The following is a 21,608-nucleotide window of genomic DNA, read 5'->3' as shown; positions in this document are numbered from 1 at the left end:
AAGCAAATACTTAAAAAAAGAATGCAGTGATCACAGATAATGGGATACCTGTGCACACGAAAAACTTTGTTCTCAACATGAAGAGTTATATCAGAGCAACTTCCTTCCTTGTACAGGGACAGCAGGTCAGCACCCAGCACAGAGGCTGGCTCTGGAATAGGATCACCTGTTCAAAACCAATACAAAAAATGCATTACGGAAGCAGATCCATATCGGAATGGAAGAGATAAAAGCACAATTGTTAAAAACTGATAAGGGTCACCCTGCAGCTAACCATTATCTACTGATTTCTTGGAAACAAATTGGTTTTCAAAAACAAAACAGGGCCAAGATTTATTGTGTTGAGTCTCCAAAAATTGGAACTTTTATGGTTGGAAGGTTTCCCAATGGAAGAGGTGATGCGCCACCAAAGGCATCAAAAGCCAATATAACAACTTCAAGGACAGTGCAACAGAAAATTTCCAACACAAGACAAGGTTACTTTGCTGTTACGTTCATACTGGACAAGATAACGAAGAGCCCCCACCCCCCCGTTCAATCCTTCATTTCGACACTTAGCCTGCAGCCCTGCAGGTCACAACTTTATTTATTGAGGTACAGCGTGGAATAGAGCCAACTGAGCCACACCACTAATTTATCAGCAACTCCCCAATTTACTCCTAGCCTAATCATGAGGCGATACAGTGACCAATTAACCTTCCAACAGGTACATCTTTGGACTGTGGAAGGAATCGGAGCACCCGGAGGAAATCCACATGGGGCAAATGTGCAAACTCCTTTCAGGCAGTGGCGGGAATTGAACCCAGGTCACCTGTACTGCAAAGCATTGTGCTAACCACTGTGCTACTTTTGAGAGGCAACAAGTGATAAGCACTGAATGACAGTGACCCAACACTGCCCAGATATTTTCTTTCCTCCTTTCCCCTGTAGGCCAGCTGGTGGCGTAGTGGCATCAGTGCTGGACTTCGGGGCAACAGGTCCCCAGTTCCAATCCAGCCGGCTCCTTTGCACGCTTTCCATCCGTGCTGAGTTGAGCGTCGATCTAGCAACTCAACCACATTAAAAAAAAGATGCTAAGGAAACGCCACATGACGAGCATTCACAAAAAAAATCAGTGCAAAAAACTTGTCATGACGGCACCCTGATGACTCCATCTTCTATCTTCTTTCTCCTATAACCATTCTACTGATTGCTTTAAGCTTACAGTACTGTGCAAAAAGCTTAGGTAAAAAATTTCCGTAAATTGAAGATATTTTCAAAAATAATGAAATAAACATTTCTGAATATCAAAAAATACTATAAAGAACAGAAAACAGTAAAAAAATAAATCAAATCAATATTTGGTGTCACCAACCCTTTGCCTTTAAAACTGCATCAAATCTCTTAGGTACGCTGTTGTGCAGTTTTATAAGAAAATTGACTGGTAGGCTATTCCAAGCATCTTGGAGAACTTGCCAACAGTTCTTCTGCAAGAATTTGGCAGTCTCACTTGCTTCGGTCTCTCCAGGTAGTCCCAGATCAGGGCTCTGTAGAGGCCATACCATCTGAAACCATTAAAAAAAAATCTAGGCAACATACACAAAATGCTGGAGGCACTCCGACTGCATCTATGGAAAAAAGTACAGTTGACGTTTCAGGCTGAGACTCTTCGGCAGGACTGGAGAAAAGAGACGAGGAGTAGATTTAAAAGGTAGGGGGAGGGGAGGGGGAAAACACATAGGTGAAAGTGATTGGGGGGGGGGGAAGATGAAGTAAAGAGCTGGGAAGTTGATTGGTGAAAGACATACAGGGCTGGGGAAGGAGTCTGATAGGAGAGGACAGAAGGCCATGGAAGAAAGAAAAGTGGGGAGGAGCACCAGAGGGAGGCGATGGGCAGAGAATTGAGAGGGAGAAAAGGGGATGGAGAATGGTGAGGGGGGGGGGGGCATTACGGAAGTTTGAGAAATCGACATTCATGCCATCAGCTTGGAGGCGACCCAGACAAGGTGCTGTTCCTCCAACTTGAGTGTGGCCTCATCACAACAGTAGAGGAGGCCATGGATTGACATATGGGAATGGGAAGTGGAATTAAAATGGGTGGCCACTGGGAGATCCTGCTTCTTCAATTAAAATGGGCAGCCACTGGAAATCCAGCCCTGTTTCTCTTTCACCAATCAACTTCCCAGCTCTTTACTTCACCCCTCTCCCTCCCAGTTTCACCTATCACCTTATGTTTCTCTCTTTCCTCCCCCCACCTTTTAAATCTACTCATCTTTTTTTCTCCAGTCCTGCCGAAGGGTCTCGGCCCGAACCATCAACTGTACTTTTTTTCCCCATAGATGCTGCTGGGCCTGCCAAGTTCCTCCAGCGTTTCGTGTGTGTTGTTTGGATTTTCAGCATCTGCAGGCTTTCTCTAGTTTGTGAAAAAAAAATCTAGGGTGCCTCAGACTTTTGCAGAGTGTTGTAAGTGTCTTAGTTTCGACCCCTCTGTTCAAGAGAAAATGCCTCATCTTTTAAGTCTTTAATACATCCCCTGCCCTCTCCTGCCCTGTTCCATGTAAAGAAATTCAGCTTGCCCGACAATAGACTAGCTCTGGGGTAATGAGTATCCCAGTCTTCTATCCATAGTTCACTCTACTTTCCTATCAGATTCCATCTGCTCCAGCTCTTTACCTTTTCCACCTATCATCTCTCAGCTTGTTCATTAATTCCCCTCTACAACCTACCTGGCTTTACCCATCACTTTCTAGCTTGTACTCCTTCTCCTCCTCCCACCTTCTTGATCTGGCTGCTTCTTCCTTCCTTTCCAGTCCTGGATCTCAGCCCAAAACGTTTATTCCTCTACACAGATGCAGCCCGACAGGCTGAGTTCCTCTAGTATTTTGTGTGTGTTGCTCTGGGCTTCCAGCATCTGCAGAATCTCTTAACTGAGTAAATGCTGATCTGTATTAGCAGTCAGGAGAATGAAGTCAGTGCCTAAGAATATGGCATATAGGCAACAAGGATAGACTTTTTGTCATCCTGATGTTAACTGGAGCCAATATTGGACCGTCAGTCACACCAAGATGCTTGTGCTGACGGTAAAACAATGCCAGGTACAGCTTTCCTGTATTAGTGGAGCCAAGTAACTAAAGGACAGCATTAGATGAAAGCAGAAAGAATTGGTGGGTGAGTGTAAGTGAGACAGCTGCAGATTTTTACAATCTTCCACAGACTGAATAAAACTGACATATTCTCTCTCAGTTTACAAGCTTGAAATGTAATTATATTCTTATAAATAGGTGCACAGAATTTTAACAGTTTCAGACTGAAATAATGAGATGGGAAATGGGGAGCAGCCATGATGAGAAAGACAAGTGGAAGAGGACCTGAATGCTGTAAGTAAATCTTTGGGCCCCACACTCACACAAGCAGTTATTTCTGCTGTCCGTAATATTCAGCTCCCACTTGACATCAGAAACCAAAACTCCATCCAAGGTCCTGGCAGCCACTTACCTCCATCTACAGTCACATCCTTTTCTTGCAGTTCCTCAGGAACATCAAATATTCCTTCGGGCATATCGTCTTCTAAGAGACTGGATGTTAACATCTCGATTTCTTCTGAAGTGTCATCGGGAGCAGCTGGGACTTTCCCATCCTCAGTATCTTTCCCATTGCACATCTTATTTTTATCAAGGTCACCAAAGGACTGACTGTGGCCCTCTGACAGTCTCATCCCATCTTGTTCGCTGCTCAGAAGCATCTCCTCCTCCAATTGGTTCACTTTCCCATCCGCTGTGTAAACCTGCCTATAACAGAACAAAAGGGAAAGTCTTTTTTAAAAAGCTTAAGATATCTACGTGCCGAAAAATAGGAACAACCTCTATCTATCTTGCAACCGGTGGCCCAATAGCATAGGGATGGCATAGTAGCACGGTGGCTAGTTTAAATATTACAGCACCAGCACCCTGGATTCAACTCTGCCTCTCCAGGACAGAGTGGAAGGCCAGGTCTATGACATCATCAGTGCACCAGTTTGAGCAGCAGGCAGACTGGAAAGGGTCCAATGTAGCTGGAAGGTGGGATTTTATACGAACAATTACCAGCTGCTCAAAGCACTTCATGATTGTTGAGGTAAGGAGCTTTTATGATCTCCCCGAGACCGAGTGGTTTCCTCACACATTCCAAAGACGTACAGGTTAGTAGGCTAATTGACCATAAGGGTATAATTGTACAGCACGGGCTCACTGGGCTAGAAAGGCCTGTTACTGTGCTGTAACTCTAAATAAAAACAAAAGAAACCAAGACGAATGCTCAATGTGATATTAATAGTTCCCCGATAATAACTCTTGTAGCTATTTTGTGAGATACAAATACCTGCTCTGAATTTGCTTATCATGTGGGGGAGGGGATTTCTGAATGTTGATTGCAGAGATTCGTACACTGATAGGGATAGGGACTCTGCCTTTGGAACAAGGGATAAGACAATTCTAAGGTCAGCAAGAGCTGCGCTCTCCCGTGCCATCAGAAAGGCAAACTGAGAGAACCCACAGAAAATTCACAGCCACATTCATGGCTCCAGGGACATTTGCACATACAGCAAAGTATACAAACCATAACCGATTACAAGCCCATCTTGTGCATCAACGACAATGACACTTCCTTTTCTGATAGGTTGAATGCCTGCTTTGCATGATTTGAAACAATGAATGATGTGACACAGAGGAAAACCAACCCCCTCTAGCCAAGGTAAACCAACGCAAAGCTGCAGGGCTGGACAGCATACCGAGTCAGGAGCTGAGGGATTGTGTGGCCCAACTAACAGAGCTCTTTATAGACATCTTTAACATCTCTTTCTTTTCTTTCTAAATCTTTTTATTAATATTAATAATATGGACAGAATACAGATGATATATTGATAAAGAAATTACCAACATACACATTCCATTACATATGAAAAAAAAATATACATAATAGTTACAATATAAATGAGTTTACCAAGACATAAGCCATAAGATATATGTATGGACAAACATCTCTTTACAATAGTTCACTGTCCCTGCAGCCACCATCATTCCAGAGCCCAGGAGAGTGACGGCAATTGGCCTAAATGATTACTGCTCTCTGGCACATACCTCAACAATCACAAAGTTCTTTGAGCAGATGGCAATTGTTCATATAAACTCCCACCTTCCTGTGGAATCGGACCCTTTCCAGTCTGCCAGCTGCTCAAACTGATTCACTCAGCCCTCCATTCTGATCTGTCTCACCTTGAAAAAGCTTCCATGATGTTGTTCACTGACTTCAGCTCATCATTCAACAAAGTTCAAGAAAATTTATCAAAGTACTGTACGTATATGGCACCATACACAGCCTGAGATTCATTTTCCTCAATAAATCCAATAACCATAACAGGATCAATGAAAGCCTGCACCAGTAGAGCAGGAAACCTGTGTGCAAAACACAACAAACCGTGCAAATACAAAAAAATTAATAGGCAAACAAATAAATATTGAGAACATGAGATGAGGGTTTTTGAAAGTAAGTCGATAGGTTGTAGGAACAGTTCAGTGGTGGGTCTAATGGTTGATGTGTTCCTGAACCTGGTGGTGAGATCCTGAGGCTCCTATACCTTCACCCTGATGGAAGCAGCAAGACTAGAGCCTGACCTGAGTGGTGGGGGTCCCTGATGATGGATGTTGCTTTCCTGTGATATCGCTTCATGTAAATGTACTCAATGGTGCAGAGGGCTTTACCTGCAACGGACTGGGCTGTATCCACCACTTTATGTTTCTTCCTCCAAGCTATCAGACTCCTCAATACCCAGAGCCTGGACTTACTGGAGCCCAACTTACAGCCCTCTACTGTGCCTTTTGTCTTGTCTATTATTTATTGTAATGCCTGCACTGTTTTGTGTACTTTATGCAGTCCTGGGTAGGTCTCTCTTCCAGTGCAGTTTTTTTCTGTGTTGTTTTTACATAGTTCAGTGTAGTTTTTGTACTGTTTCATGTAGCACCATGGTCCTGAAAAACATTGTCTCATTTTTACTGTGTACTGTACCAGCAGTTATGGTCAAAATGACAATACAAAGTGACTTGACTTGACTTGACTTGAATTGACTTGAATTGACTTGAAATTCTATTCAAGGGTATTGGTGTTTCCATATCAGGCTGTGATGCAGCCAGTCAATATATTCTTGACCACACATCCATAGAAGTTTGTCAAAGTTTCAAGATGTCATGGTGAATCTTCACAAACTCCTAAGGAAGTAGAGGTGATACTGTGCTTTCTTTGTAATTGTTCGTGTGCTGGGCCCTGGACAGGTTCTCTGAAATGATAACACCAAGGAATTTCAAGTTGCTGACCCTCTCCACCTCTGATCCTGGGATGAGACTGGGTCAGGACCTCCAGTTTCCTCCTGATTCAGCTCTTTGGTCTTGTTGACATTGTGTAAGAGGTTGTTGCTGTGGCACAACTCAGCCAGATTTTCAATCTCCCTCCTCTGTGCTGATTCTTCACCACCTTTGGTTCGGCCAACAACAGTGGTGTTGTCAGTAAACTTAAATATGGCATTGGGGTTCTGCTTAACCACACAGTCATAAGTGTAAAGTGAATAGAGCAGGGGGCTAAGCACACAGCCTTGTGGTTTACCTGTGCTGATGGAGATTTTGAAGATGTTGTTGCTAATCTAAACTAACTGGGATCTGTAAGCGAGGAAATCAAGGGATCAATGGCACAAGGAGGCACAGAGGCCAAGGTCTTAAAGCTTATTGATTAGTTTTGAGGAGATGATAGTATTGAATGCCAAGCTGTAGTTGATAAGAAACATCCTAACATATGGACCTTTACTATCCAGATGTTCCAGGGTTGAATGAAGAGCCAATGAGATGGCTTCTGCTGTGGACCTGTTGCTCTGGTAGGCAAATTGGAATGGATTCAAGTTGCTTCCTCAGGCAGGTGTTGATATGTTTCATCACCAATCTCTCAAAACACTTCATCACTGTGGATGTAAGTGCTACTGGATGATAGCCATTAAGGCATGATTGCCATGTTCTTCTTAGGCACTGGTTTAACTGAAACCTGCCTGAAGCAGGTGGGTACCTCAGACTGCCAAAGTGAGAGGTTAAAGATCTCAGTGAACACTCCAGCCAACTGATCAGCACAGGTACTTAGCAGGCAGTCAGGTACCCCATATGGGTCAGACACTTTCCATGGGTTCACCCTCAGTTCAGACACAGAGGCTGAAATCACAGGATCATCGGGGGCTGTGGGAGTTTGTGATGGTTCCTCCGCGTTTTGATTGTCAAAGCGAGCACAGAAGGCACTGAGCTCATCTGTCGCTTGAGTTCACTTTGTGATAGTGTTCAAGTCTGGCCACAGCTGTTGAGCATTCTCCATTGATTACACTTTCGTCTGGAATTGCCACTGCCTGTGAAATGGCTTTCCGGAGAGCGTACCTGGACCTCTTGTAATTTTCTTGATTGCCAGACTCTAACTCCTGTGATCTGGCCCTCAACAGACCGTGGATCTCTTGGCTCATCCAGGGCTTCTGACTGGGGAAGATTCTGAATGGTTTTGTGGAGACAAACATGTCTACAACTGTTTTTTATTTATGAAATCTGTGACAACTGTGGTGTAATCATTCAGATCCACAGATGAGTCCTTGAACATGGCCCAGTCTACCAACTCCAAATAATACCATCGCTGCTCCTCTGCCTCCTGTGATGACCTCTTTATTGTCCTAATCGCAGATAGAAGGACAGCAAAGGGATCAAATTTCACGAAACGCATTCCGAGCATGGAATGGTAGATAATCCTCATCTTAGAAATATCAGTGTCAAGTGTGCTGGGACCTCTGGTGCTGCAGTTAGTTTGCCAATGGTAATTGAGCAAAGAGTTCTTCAAACAAGCCTGGTTGAAATCCCCAACTATGAGATGAAGTGTGATGGGACAGGCAGTTTCTTGTTTGGTAACGGCATCCAGCAGGTGACAGAATCATCCCTCTGAGGCTGTTGGTCAACTGTCCTCAATGGGATTCAATGCCCTTCTCTAACTGGATTTGGACTTACTGATGGAAAGTACCCGTCAGTCGGAGTTGGCAGCAATATTTCAAGCATCATCACGCTGAGCACTGGTGCCCCCCAGGGCTCTACTCAGCCCGCTGCTGTTCACGCTGTTGGCTCGCGACTACACTGCCAGATCCAGCTCAAAATGCATCAAGTTCGCTAATGATACAACACAGGTTGGCCTCATCAGCAGCAATGAACCGGCATACAGAGAGGAGGCAAAGAGACTTGTCCATTTTGATACTCATGTTGTTGTTCTTGAACCATTTTACAAGACAAAAGGGATGACTGTGGACCAGGAAAGTGCAGGTTGATCACTCTCCATTGCACGTCAGTGGCTCTGCCATTGAGAGTGAAGAGCACAAAGTTCCTTGGTGTACATGTAACAGACCAACTAACCTGGACCCACAACCCACCTCAGTAGTCAAGAAGGCACAGCAATGTCTACACTTTCTGAGGAGACTGAGGCGTGCAAAGCTCCCGCCCCCATTCTAACAGCTAATACAAGAGTACCGTTGGGAGTGTTCTGTCTGGCTGCATCATAGTGTTGGGGAGGGTTTAAACAAACTTGGCAGTGGGGTGGGAACCGGAGTGAAGAGACTCAGGAAAGGATGGATGGTAAAAAAATTAAGATAGAGTCCAGTCAGATTGTCAGGAAGGGCAGGCAGGTGATAGGACTTAGTGCAGGCGACAGGCTGAGTATCAAATCATTCGGGATGCAGAGTCAGAAAGGACAGCAAATATGGTACTCAAGGTGTTGTATCTAAATGCATGTAGTATAAGAAATAAGATGGATGATCTTATTGCAATATTACAGATTGCCAGGAAGTATGGCAAGACTTGCAGGCACATTCCTGGGCCGTTTTGGTCGCTCACACAAACAACTTCTTTCACTGTGTTTTAATGCTAGTTACGTGTGACAAATAAATCTAACTATAATAAATAATAAGCGATACAGAGTGACTGGACTATCCTCCCAATCATTATAAATACTGAAGTCAGTAGAAATGAAAAACGTTTAGCAAGACATCTTAGCAATTAAAAATGGATTTAAGTTTTAAGAATGGATGAGATCTTCTTGACCACAGCATTTCTTTATACAGTCTGCTTCCTATTTATCTTTCTACAATTTAATTTATATTTTAACATTTATACAGAAAGGCCAGTGAATTTAAAGTAGCCTGTGGTTCTGAAAAAGGCTTATATGTACAATTGGTTCTTCAATACGCATGCAATTCTCTGACCCTGCTTTCCCCATGTCAGATTACAAAGCTGCAATTTAAATACTAATTTCACACGATGCATGCTTTTCAGTAGCTCACCCTAGGTTTTGTTTTGCCAGCTTAACCACTAATTTATGTCCCATCATCAAGCTCCCTACAGATTTACAAACCTGCAAATAGCAGTAACCAATCATCTTTGGAATAAATAATTTCCAATTTATTTAGCTGTATAGTTCCCTCCCCCCACCACCCACCCAAGACAACTTCGTACAGGGCTCTATAAACACCAACCAACCACCATGGATCTCCCACAAGAGATATGAAAGAACAGCATTCAATCAAAAAGTCTGAAATTTAATTTATCAAGGAACATTATTCACTGCAAGTACTTACCCAGTGGAAAAACAAAATCATTCTTCTTGCAACAAGCTGCTGAGTTATCATTAATTACCTCCACCTAATTGCTAGGTTTACTCACATCATCAGTTTGTATTAGAATTTAAGCACAAATTGTTGTGGTCACATTGGGGCAAGGAGAAACTGAAGTGACAACACCAGATCATGTTTACATCTTAGGGAAAATAAAATACAGATCTAAACTCTGACCTGGACTGGAGGGAGATGTTGGATTTACTAGAATGATTAGAGGAGGTGGTGAGTGGATTCATTAGACATTTTAATCATGAAAGGCTTAGCCAGAGTAGATAGAAAAAAACATGGGAAGAGAGCAGGAACATGGCACTGTGATTCAGAATGTGTTGTAGTCATATTGAACAACACTCAAAGCAAAAATAGCTCATGCTGTTTTTCCATGTTTCTATTCGGGAAGATCAAAGAAACAACGTTCACTGAATGAAGATGCTTGTCCCTCTGCAACCTCTCTCAATCCTGTACTTTGGAGTCTCCAAACCAGGCTGTGATGTAGCCGGTCAGGATGCTCTCCACTGAAAATCTACAGACATCTGCAAGTGTCTTCGGAGGGATACCAAACCTCCTCCAACTGGTAACAAAGCAGAGCCGCTAGCTCTTCATGAGTGCATTGACTGTTGGATTCAGGATATATCCTCTGAGACTTTGAAGCTGCTCACCCCTTCCACCACTGACCCTCAATCAAGACTGCCGTGTGTTCTTCCTACTTACCCTTTCAGAGGGGAAAGAGAAGGAGAAGAACAAGCTGCATCTGGTCCCTCACAGGAACCAGCTTGCGAAGGAGTTGTGTCATTAGAAACGAGGGGTGGCTGTGGACCAGACAGTCACGAAGGGAATGGTCTCTTCAAAAAAGCTAAAACAGATGTAACTAGCGATGGAATCACTTTGAAAGTGGCAGAGTCTTTTTATCTTTTTATTGTTCTGGCTGATGGTAAATCTAAAAGATAGCTCATTACAACTTCAAGTCAAGGTTACCCACAAGGGCAGAGACTGTAATCCAGTATTGTCTGTTTCTTTATTCCTGATTATTTATTAGCAATACAGCACCATAACAGGCCCTTCTGGCCCAATGAGCCCCCGCAATCCAGTTACAGTGGAGAACATCATCAGGATGGGATCTTTAGCATTTGGATCATAGAGAATCTTGCCAACTCACAACAGTAAAGAATCGACATGTCATGATTGCGGTGAGTTACTGAATCTCCCATTCTCATTCTACCCAGTCTGCCTCAAGTCAAGGATTTTCTGCTGGACCAGCATAATCAAAGACCCCACCCACCCCAGACATTCTCTCTTCTCTCCCATTGGGCAGAAGATGCAAAAATCAAAAAGCACGCACTACCAGGCTCAAGGACAGCTTCTATGCCTCTGTAATCAGAATTTTAAGTGGACTTCTTATATAAGGTGACTCTTGACCTCACAATCGTTCACCCACACTGCACTTTTTCCAGTAGCTTTTACGCTTTATTCTGCATTGTTATTGTTTTACCATATTTTAGCTCAGTACTCCAGTTGGGCAGCTTTTCATTGATTCCGTTATGGTCATTATTCTATAGATTTATTGAGTTTTCCCACAAGAAAAAGAATCTCAGGGTTGTATATAGTGATACATATGTAATTTGATGATAAGATTACTTTGAACTGCATAATGATTTGTTCTCCAAGAACAGTATGCAAGATAAGCATTTCAATGAACCTTGTTACATGTGACAATGATAAACCAGTACCGATTCCATCTTCCAAAGACATTTATAAAACTGATTGCCAGGCTGGAATTTCCATCTGAAGGACTAATTAGCACCTGAATCTGACTACAAAAAACCAGTCCAGGTAGTTCATAAAAGTTAAGAATTTCCCTGCAGGTGCTAACTGTGGTGGACTCCGGGCTTGTACAGAGACTCCTCTATGTTGGGCAATGTCAACAGCTGTCTGTGGGGTACCGTATGAGGGGTTTGTAAAGACTCCTGTCAATAACAGTCTTAAGCAAAATGCTTCCTACTCTGGTCACGGCAGTTAGCTTTATTCCCTTCAGCTTTGAATAGCTTTCACTGAGATGAACAAACTTCATTCAAGATTCACAATACTGAGCAAAGGAATGAAACAACGTACGTGGTGACTGGCGAGGGTTCATGGACCCCCTCAGGGTGGGTGAGAATAAAACTAGAGGTCACAGGTTTAGGCTGAAAGGAGGAATAATTAATGGGAATCTGAGGGAACTACATCACTCAGTATGAGTGTGGAAAGAGCTGCAAGCCACAACAGTAGCTGCAGGTTGAATTGCAACAGTTAAGAGAAGTTTTAAGGCTAAAAGTTAAAGTACATATATTATCATCATATAAAACTCAGATTTATTTTCTTGCGGCATTCACAGTAAATAAGAAACACTATAATCAAAGGAGGTCTGCCCCAATAGGACAAACAATCAACGTGCAAAAGACAACAAGCTGCAAACACAGAAAGAAAACAAATAATAAATAAACAAATAAGAAAAAAATAAACAAGTAATAAGTAGAGAGCATGAGATGAAGAGTCTTTGAAAGCGAGTCCTTAGGTTGTGGGAACAGTTTAGTGATGGAGTGAGTGAAATTATCTCCTCTCACTCAAGGGCATGATGTAGTAGGTGTAATATCTATTACTGAATATGGTGGTATTGATCCTGAGGCTCCTGTACCTTCTTCCTGATGACAGCAGTGAGAAAAGAGCACAATCTGGATGGCGTGGTTCCTTGGTGATGGATACTGCACGAGAAGGTTTTGGAGAGATCTGGTCTGAGTGCAGGTAGATGGGACTATGCAGAGGTCAGGGTGGCATGGGATTAGATGGGCCTTGGGGCCTGTTTCTGTGCTGTAGTTCTCTATGACTATGGCCACAGCTAGATCTATTAGTTGTTCTGCCCCTTCTCATGTATTTAAAGGGCTAAATCAAGCAAATGCAAGTGGATCAGCACTTTTCTGCAAAACTGACTCAAGAAATTTCTTACTTTGAAAAGAGAAAATATAAAATTCATGACATTTCTGAATCTGAAGTATTCAACATTGTATAAACTACGAATTAAATAAAACTCCCTCAGAGCCACAGATCGTACATTAAGCCTGCACACAGGTCAATGCATTCGCCTACAATATTCTCTGAACAGATTCAATTAAGGAGCTGAAATAATTTTTGACATACAGCCAATTTAAAAAGAGAACAGTTCCATCATTCAGTCCTTTCACTAGCCTGTAAGACTTAGAATGCAATCAAATCAAATAGAACCCATCAACTAAGAGTTCTCAAAAAAAAACTAATGTCACACTTCAAACACACACAAGGATCAGGGAGATACTGTGGAGAATATTCCTCCTGGTCAGAACTCTGTAAAGCTAAGCAGTTCAAGCTACAACAGTGGGGGGACAAGCACAGTGGCACTGCTGACCCAAGCCTCGCAGAAGTTGTGTCAGCTCTCAGACTCCTCCTGCTTTAAGGTGGAAGGGCATCAAAGATACGGCAAGAAGGCAGGTGTATGGGGTTGAGTGGGATTCGGGATCAGCCATGATGGAAATGGCGGAGCAGACTTGACGGGCTGGGTGACTCTATTCTGCCTCTCATATCTCTGACTACTGATAGTGGTAGTTAGATCACTCAAGTCGAAAGTGATGTCCTCCCAAGGGGTTGTCTATCGGCGAGTCCTCAGGTCGGGGTAGAGGCCAATCCAGGATCCACATTCTGCTGCAGTGTGGATATGAGTAAGTGGTGGCCTTGGTTGATGGTTGGGTCTTTTAGCTGTTCAATCTTTCCTTTCACAGCTGCCGCTTATTTTCTGTGGCATTCTCATGTAGCACAGCTTCCTTAAACAGATTTCCTCCAGGTGTATCTATTGAGTGTCACGTCTTCCCAGTTTTTAGACAGTTTGTCAGGCCGATTTTGATGTTATCTCTGAAGCATTTCCTTCACCCACCAGAGAATCTCTGACTAGATCATGCGTTCACCTCTAAACTTCCAAGGCCGCGGTCTCTCAGGTCACTTCAAAATTCAAGGTTCAAGATTGTTTAATGTTATTTCTAGTACACAAGTCTAAAGGAGAAAAAAAATTGTTACTCTAGATCTAGTGCAGCACTAAAAATATAAGATAGAGAGCACAATAATAAAAGACATGATAAATATAAATATGCAAGATAGCTTGTAACAAAGATTGGTTGTATAAATGTCCATAAAGTGACACTAGACACAGGAGTGTCTGTACATAAGGTGACTCTGACAGGAAATGATAACGTAGTGGTGGTGGGGGAGTGTGCAGGGGTGGGTTAGTGGGTGGAGATGTAGATCAGCTTTACTGCTTTGGGAAGGTATCTGTTTTTGAGTCTGGTGGTCCTGGTGTGGATGATATGTAGACTCCTTCCTGAAGGAGTAGGATAAACAGTCCATGAGCGGGGTAGGTGGGATCCTTCATAACTTTACTGACCCTTTTCCGACACCTTTCTGTATACATGTCCTTGACAACAGGTAGGTTGGTGCTGGTGATGCGTCCGACTGTTCTAACTACCTTTCATTTCCTTGCGAAATCTCCCATCCACCCCTACAGTGCTCACTTGTATCTCCTCCCTCAGGTGCACGAGTAAGACCGCACTGGTGAACCAGTGGTGCTCTTGTTTTACAAAACTGGAGTCTTACTCCTTTACACAGCTCCTACCTATTAACATCCTTTGGCAGTTTCCTGGCTTTCAAATGGCTCACCTTCATGTCCAATCACTCAAAACTTCTCCCACATTAAAATGGCCAGAGCCCAACCAGTCCTTCTCCACCACCTCACCACCTCAACTGGCTGAGGACATTCATACACTGAACATCTTGCCCTTCAATTCTGTTCACTTTCCCCAAGTCGAGGTGTAGCTGAGGGAACTCAGCAATAACTGTCTGTTCTTTGGGAACATTCCTTCTTTTGGTTCTATCCAGACTCCTCCCTCACCTCTGCTATTTTGGTGACTACTGGCGCCGTGTTCTTCACATATACAAATATTGAAAATGTGTTTTCTGCCTTGCTCTCACTTGGAAATGATCCATTTCTGACCTTTCCTCTTCCAACTACTCAACTTCCATCATAAGAGACAAGTTGGCTACCAATATCCATTGTTAGGCTATCGACCTTCACCATGACCTCCACTACAGCTAACAAAGACTTCATTTTCCAATCAGTTTCTGACCCAAGATGACAAAGCTTCCCACATCAATGCCCTCCTTTCCCTTTAACCGTTGCTTCCCTTCTCTCAGCAGCTTCCTGACACATCTTTCCATCGCCACTAAGCATCCTCTCAATTCAAGAGCTCATGGTTTTGAAGATTATGTACATTAGCTTGGACATGGATGAACCAGCAGGAATCAGCAAGCAGCAAGTTTCAGGGTGATGTCGTAGTCAGTCATACACAACAGACGTAACGCTTTTAATCCACTGTGTCCATGCCGACCAATAAATGTCCAGCTACACTAATCCCATTATCATTACTTGGTCCTGAGGTTCCAGTCACCTGTCACATTAATTCTCTGTTCCAATCCCACTCTGACCTCATCCCCCTATATTGAGTGTCAATGCCAACTCGAAGAACAGGACCTCATTTTGTCAGCCTACAATAAGGCTCTTGGGACTTGGGACTGAATTTAACTCCATCAAATAACCGTTTTTCTTCGTTTCTCTCTCCACAAATATGGCTGTACCTCTCTGATTCCCTTTTCCTTCTTGTATCTACTGGAATCAGAAACATAGACATCTATAGCATTTTATAGGTCTTTCAGCCCACAATGTTGTACTGACCATGTAACCTACTCTAGAAGCTGCCTAGAATTTTCCTACTGCATAGCCCTCTATTTTTTTAAGTTCCATGCAACTATCTAAAGTCTCTTAAAAGACCCTGTTGTATGTGTCACCACCACCTTCACCACGTCACATTCACCATTCTCTGTGCGAAAAACCTACCACTGACATCCCCCTTGTACCTTCTTCCAAGAACCCTAAACTATGCCCTCTTGTGTTAGCCATTTCAGCCCTGGGAAAAAGCCTCTGACTATCCACATGATCAATGCCTCTCATCACCTTATACATCTCTATCAGGTCACCTCTCATCTGCTGTAATTCCAAGGAGAAAAGGCCAAGTTCACTCAACCTATTCTCATAAGGCTTGCTCTCCAATCCAGGCAACATCCTTGTAAATCTCCTCTGCACTCTCTCTCTAGTAGCCTCATCTTTCCTTTCGTGAGGTAACCAAAACTGAACACAGTACTCCAAGTGGGGTCTGACCAAAGTCTTGTATAGCCGTAACATTACCTCACAGCTCTTAACTCAATCCCATGGCTGATGAAGACAGGCACACACACACCATACACCTTATTAACAACACTGTCAACCTGTGCAGAGGCTGGGATCTTTGACTCCAAGTTCTCACTGATCCTCCACACTGCCGAGAGTCTTACCATTAATATTATATTCTGCCTTCAAATTTGACCTACTGAAATGAACCACTTCACATTTATCTGGGTTGAATTCCATCTGCAACTTCTCAGCCCAGTTCTGCATCCTATTTACATCGCGCTGTAACCTCTGACAGCCCTCCAGACTATCCACAATACCCCCAGCTTTTGTGTCATTCTGACATAAAAATCAGAAAATGTTAGAAACATTTGGTATATCACAGAGCATCAGCGTCACCCTTTCAGGTCAAGGAACCTTTGTCAGGAAGGCAAGGAAGCAAACGTGACAAGCAGGTGGGGTAGTGATAATAGAGAAATGAATCAAAAAGGCAGTGACCATCATTAAGGACCCCCACCAACCAGGATGTGCCCGCTAAAGAACATATGAAATAGGAGCAGGAGTAGGCCATCTGACCCGCCATTCAACAAGATCATGGCTGATCTGGCCATGGACTCATCTCCACCTACCTGCCTTTTCTCCATAACCCTCAATTCCCCTACTATATAAAATAAATAAATAAATTGTCATTGTACCATCAGGAAGCAGGTACAGAAGCCTGAAGGCATACATTCAATGGTTTAGGGATAGCTTCTTCTCCTCTGCCATCAGATTTCTGAAAGGACATTGATTCCATGAACACTACCTATAGGTTTCAACAGGTACGCCTAATGTCAGAGAAATGTATACAATATACATGCAGAAACTTTTTTTTTCCATAAATATCCAGAAAAACAGAGAAGTGCTTCAAAGGACAAATGACAGTTAAAATACTAGAACCCCAAAGCCCCCCCAGTTCCCCCCCACACACAAGCAGCAGCAAAGCAACGACGCCCCCACCAGCAAAAAAGCATCAGCACCCTCCACTGAGCACTCAAGCATGCAGCAAGCATCAATAAAGACACAGACTTGCAGTAACCCAAAAACTACTCATTCTCCCCATAATTTGACACATCACAGGCTCTCTCTCTCCCCCCCTAATAAGGGAAAAAGAGATGTCCCCGTTTCAGAACGAGAGGGGAGACGTAAACAGCTCGCTGGTTTACGATGTTAAAAGTCTGTTGTGTCGCCTTGTCCGAGCTCTGCACCCAGAGAGTCGGCACCAAAAAGGCGTAGCTCTTCGGACACACAACCCCCGGCAGCTAACCTGCTGCTCCCGATGTTCCGTGTTCTCCCGTGCCGCTTCAGTCAGGGGCTCCAGCCTAGAATCTCACACGCACACACACAGAGTTTTGTTTCTATATTATCATGTGGATGAATAAAGTATTATTATTGTATTGTGCTGCTGCTGCTGCAAAGTTAGCAATTTTCATGCCATCCAAGTCAGTGATATATAAAAAAAAATCTGATTCTGTGGTTAGGAAGTTGCCTATCTGCATCCCACTTTAACCTCAGGTGAAAGAGAGGCAGACCGACTGACTTGGGGATTCTGTAGGACTTTTCAGGACATCTTAATGCAATTTACAGCTACTTACTTTTGAAATGAAACACATAAAATTCATGGGGGCTACACAGCAGGCTGCAACAGACAGCAGTTTATAATCTATTTTATTCTTCCCCCTTTTTCTTTTTACCATTCCCCATCCTGGCACCCTTCTTACCTATTCTCCTCACCTGCATATCACCTCCCTCTGGTACCCTTTCTCTTCCCTTTCTCTCACAGTCCACTCTGTTCTCCTGCCAGATTCCCCTCTGTACCTTCTCCACCTATCACCTCACTTCATCATCCTCCCTCGCCTTCACTCGGTTTCACCTATCACCTGCCAGCCTGTACTACTTTCCCTCTCCCCATCTTCTTATGCTTGCTTCTGCCCGTTTCCTTCCCAGTCCTCAGCGTTAAGCATTGACCGTTTATTCCTCTCCACAGATGGTGCTTGACCTGTTGAGCTCCTCCAGGACTCTGTGTGTATGTTACTCTGGATTTCAAGCATCTGCAGAATCTCCTGTGTTTGTAATCTATTCATAGCCAAGTTGAATAAAGAATAAAGGCCTTTGGGGAATAACTTCCCTACTCCCCTTTGAAAACCAAGTGCCGATGAGACGGTGGTGTAATGTCTCATTCTCAGATGAATTCAGTGAGCTTCAACTTGCTTCCAAGTGCAAGGACGGATGATGGTGCCACCCACCGCCAGCAGTCTTGGTCTCTGTGGGGAGCTACACCTGACAGCTGGCAATTATTGTCTCTGTTCCATGGCACAGAAAGGCTACCCTCTCAATGGGGACTCCAAGAATCACAGTATCTGAAACTTCCAGTACCTGATGTGCATGGAGGCAAAAAAATGCAAGATTATTGTACAATATATTAAAACAAAAAAATCATGACACTGTACTTAATCTGACTTTACATGTTCAAAATAATATGTTAAGACTTGGATTTTTCCATTTCCTTTTGGTTCAACTTTTTTTAAAATTATTAATATTGCCCAGTTATGTCTGATCAGTTTTGTTATTTAAAAAAATGCCAGAGATGTACAATTATGTCAAGAGTAGAAATGCAAAATACAGATTAGTATGGGATTGATCTTATCATTTCTTTGGCAAAAAACAAAACTTGCTCAGAAAATTCCTGTGGGGTGTTGTTGTTTACGTTCAAGAACGCTGCTGGATGGACGAAGCGTGTTGCTTGAAGTGGGTTAAAGAGGTGTGGCGTCGACATCCCAAAGGTTTTGGGAAGGAAAAGTTGCTACATGTCTGGGACATGTTCAAAGTGCACTTGTCAGGTGAGACAAAAGCAGCACTGAAAGCTGAAAATACGGACATTGCAGTCATCCCCGGTGGTTTGATGTCCGAGCTCCAGCCACTAGATGTGAGTTTAAACAAACCATTCCAAAGAATTCATGCATCGACAGTGGAACAAATTTAACTGAAAACCAGCCAATAAATACCACCTGACTTCCGTGTATTCATTTTCCCAAAGTTGGCACCCTCTGTATAAGCCGACCCCCTAATTTTAGGACCAAAATTTAGGGCCAATTTCTTGGCTTATACACCAGAATCTACGGTACTTACAATCTCACCATGGCCCAAAAAGCACACCTGCACCTCTGCTTCCTCAGGCAGATAACAAAATCTGGCATGTCCCCTTTAACCCTCACCAATTTTTAATCAATTCATCCTCTCCAAATGCAGAACAGCTTGGTACCATAAGAATGTGCACAGAGTTGCGGTTACAACCCAGCACATCATGGAAACCAGCCTCTTCTCCATGGTCTCTGTCTACACTTCACACCAACATAATCCGAGACCACACCCATCCCAGGTAGTCGCTCTTTCCCCTGCCCATCAGTAGAAGATACAAAAGCATGCATCTTTTGTATCAGTCAAACTATATTTACCACATATGCCTTGTGCCTTACTGTCTGCCTGTCCTGCACCTTCTCTGTAACCGTATATCGTAGCTGTTTCTCTCTCCATGGATGCTATTGGACCCGAGAACCCCAAGGTTGACCATTCTCAATGCAGCTTTCAGGATCCATAGGTTTCCCTACTTTTCAATGTTATAATACTGTTCCCTCCACAACCATTCAATATTTTCATCCCAAAATTAAGACCAGGTCCCTAGGTGAATGAACTTTGAACTGTTTGTTTGCATGGCATCTATTAAAACTACAAGGTGAGAAGTTTCAAGTTCCTGGGCATTAATAGCTCAGAGAAACTATCGTGAGCCCAACACATTGATGCAAGCACAATAGTGCCTATACAACATTAGTATTTTGAGGAGATTTGGTACATCACCAAAGGCTCAAGCAAATCTCTACGTTTATACCGTGGAGAGCATTCTGATTGGTTGCATCACCATCTGGCATGGAGGCTCCACTGAATTGGATTGTAAGAGGCCTCAGAGGGTTGTAGAGCCAGCCAGCTCCATCAAGGGCATAGGCACAAACTTTCCCACCAGGGGACATCTTCTAAAGGGCACATCCATTTACAGCAAAGATATTATTAAACTGGAAAGAGTACAGATAAGATTTGTGAGGATGCTTCTGTGATGCAAGGAGCTGAGTTCTGGAAACAGAAGTTTATTCCTTGGAACACAGGACATTGAGGAATGACTTTATAGAGGTGTATAACATTCAGAAGGGTGAACACAGTCTTTATCTCCTTAAGTCAAAGTAAAATTTACTATCAAAGTACATTCATGTTTCCATATACTACATTGAGATTCACTTTGTTGTGGGCATTTACAGGAAAATAAAAAAAAATAGAATTTATGGAAAAAACTATAAACAATAAACTGACAAACAACCGATGTGCAAAAGAAGATAAATTGCGCAAAATATATACTGGAATATACAGAGCATGAAGGGATACTGGGCCAAAGCGGGAGATTGGGGCTGAGGAAAAGGGATCAGCAAAAAGGCGGAGCAGATTCGATGGGCCAAATGGCCTAATTCTGCTCCTATATCTTATGGTTAAGCATGAGTTGTACAGATTTAATAGAGACCTGAGGGGCAACTTCTTCAGGCAAAGGGTGTTGATTATATGGAATGAACTGCCAAAGACAGTGATTTAAGCAGGTACAATAACAACACTTAGAAGGCATTTGGATAAGTGCACAAATGGGAGGGGTTTAGAGGAACATGGGCGACCAAATGCAGGCAAATGGGACCAGCTTTTTTGACAAGTTGTTCTGAAGGGCCTATTTCCATGCAGTATTATTTATGACTCAGTGAGTCAAACTAATCTCCACATTAAACAGCCACCACGCACCACATTCACACGCTTAAAGGTCAAAGGTCCAATTTAATGTCAGAGAAATGTATACAGCATACATGTTGAAATGCTTTTTCTTCACAAAACATCCACAAAAACAGAGAAGTGCCCCAAGGAATGAATGACAGTTCAAATGTGAGAACCCCAAAGTCCCCCCCAGCTCCCCCTCCCATGTTTAAGTGGCAACAAGGTAATGATATAAAAATACTTCTCAGCTATCAACAATTAAAATACCACATGCAATTTGAAAGGAACACTAAATAGAAAACAGATTCAGCACAAGTAATTCCCTCAGGCAGGTCCAATTCAGAGCTGTCTCACTTAACTTTTGTACACCAATTCCCCACGGGTGTCATTGAAGGATTATATAGAGCCTCCAGAAGAATAAAATTGTCTGTAATTTATTTATTTATTAGGTGTTTTCGGAGCATTTTACTACTTTAAAGTTGTATTTATAAATCTATGTTGTTTTTTTTCTTAACTTATACAATACACAGTGTTGTACAAAACACCTACTATGATTTCTTCTACCTCTACATCACTAAAGTGTGGAAAGGAAAATAACTTGGTGCTTGTCTGAGACCAGCATCCTTCACCATGCAGGCAACACACCATAGTGCACATGATGTACAAGTGAAAGATGGAAAATGGTTATTAACGACATATTTAAATATTTTGTTCAAGAATTCCACTTCTCAAACAATTTCTGAACTTTACTAGGTAAGAACGTGAAAAGCAAGACGTACAAAAAAGCTGGAGGAACTCAGCAGGTCGGGCAGCATC

At 42.9% G+C, this 21,608-nt stretch overlaps 1 protein-coding gene across 4 annotated transcripts in view; it reads right to left on the bottom strand.

The window, feature by feature from the left end:
• btbd8 (BTB domain containing 8) overlaps nucleotides 1-21,608 on the bottom strand; it is a 96,900-nt gene that overhangs the window by 53,347 nt on the left and 21,945 nt on the right. For 3 of the 4 annotated variants that reach the window (XM_059983887.1, XM_059983886.1, XM_059983888.1), the window contains exons 4-5: nucleotides 3,475-3,767; nucleotides 49-166 (exon numbers count right to left, since the gene is read on the bottom strand). In XM_059983887.1, coding sequence (XP_059839870.1) covers nucleotides 49-166; nucleotides 3,475-3,767 — 411 coding nt within the window. Of the gene's footprint in view, nucleotides 1-48; nucleotides 167-3,474; nucleotides 3,768-21,608 lie in introns of those variants that run through there. The other variant, XM_059983889.1, reaches the window with a different exon arrangement.

This window comes from Hypanus sabinus, chromosome 11 (assembly GCF_030144855.1).
Source record: "Hypanus sabinus isolate sHypSab1 chromosome 11, sHypSab1.hap1, whole genome shotgun sequence".
NCBI lineage: Eukaryota > Metazoa > Chordata > Chondrichthyes > Myliobatiformes > Dasyatidae > Hypanus > Hypanus sabinus.
Note: the sequence above shows the minus strand (reverse complement) of the source record. Positions and strands in the feature narration are given on the sequence as shown.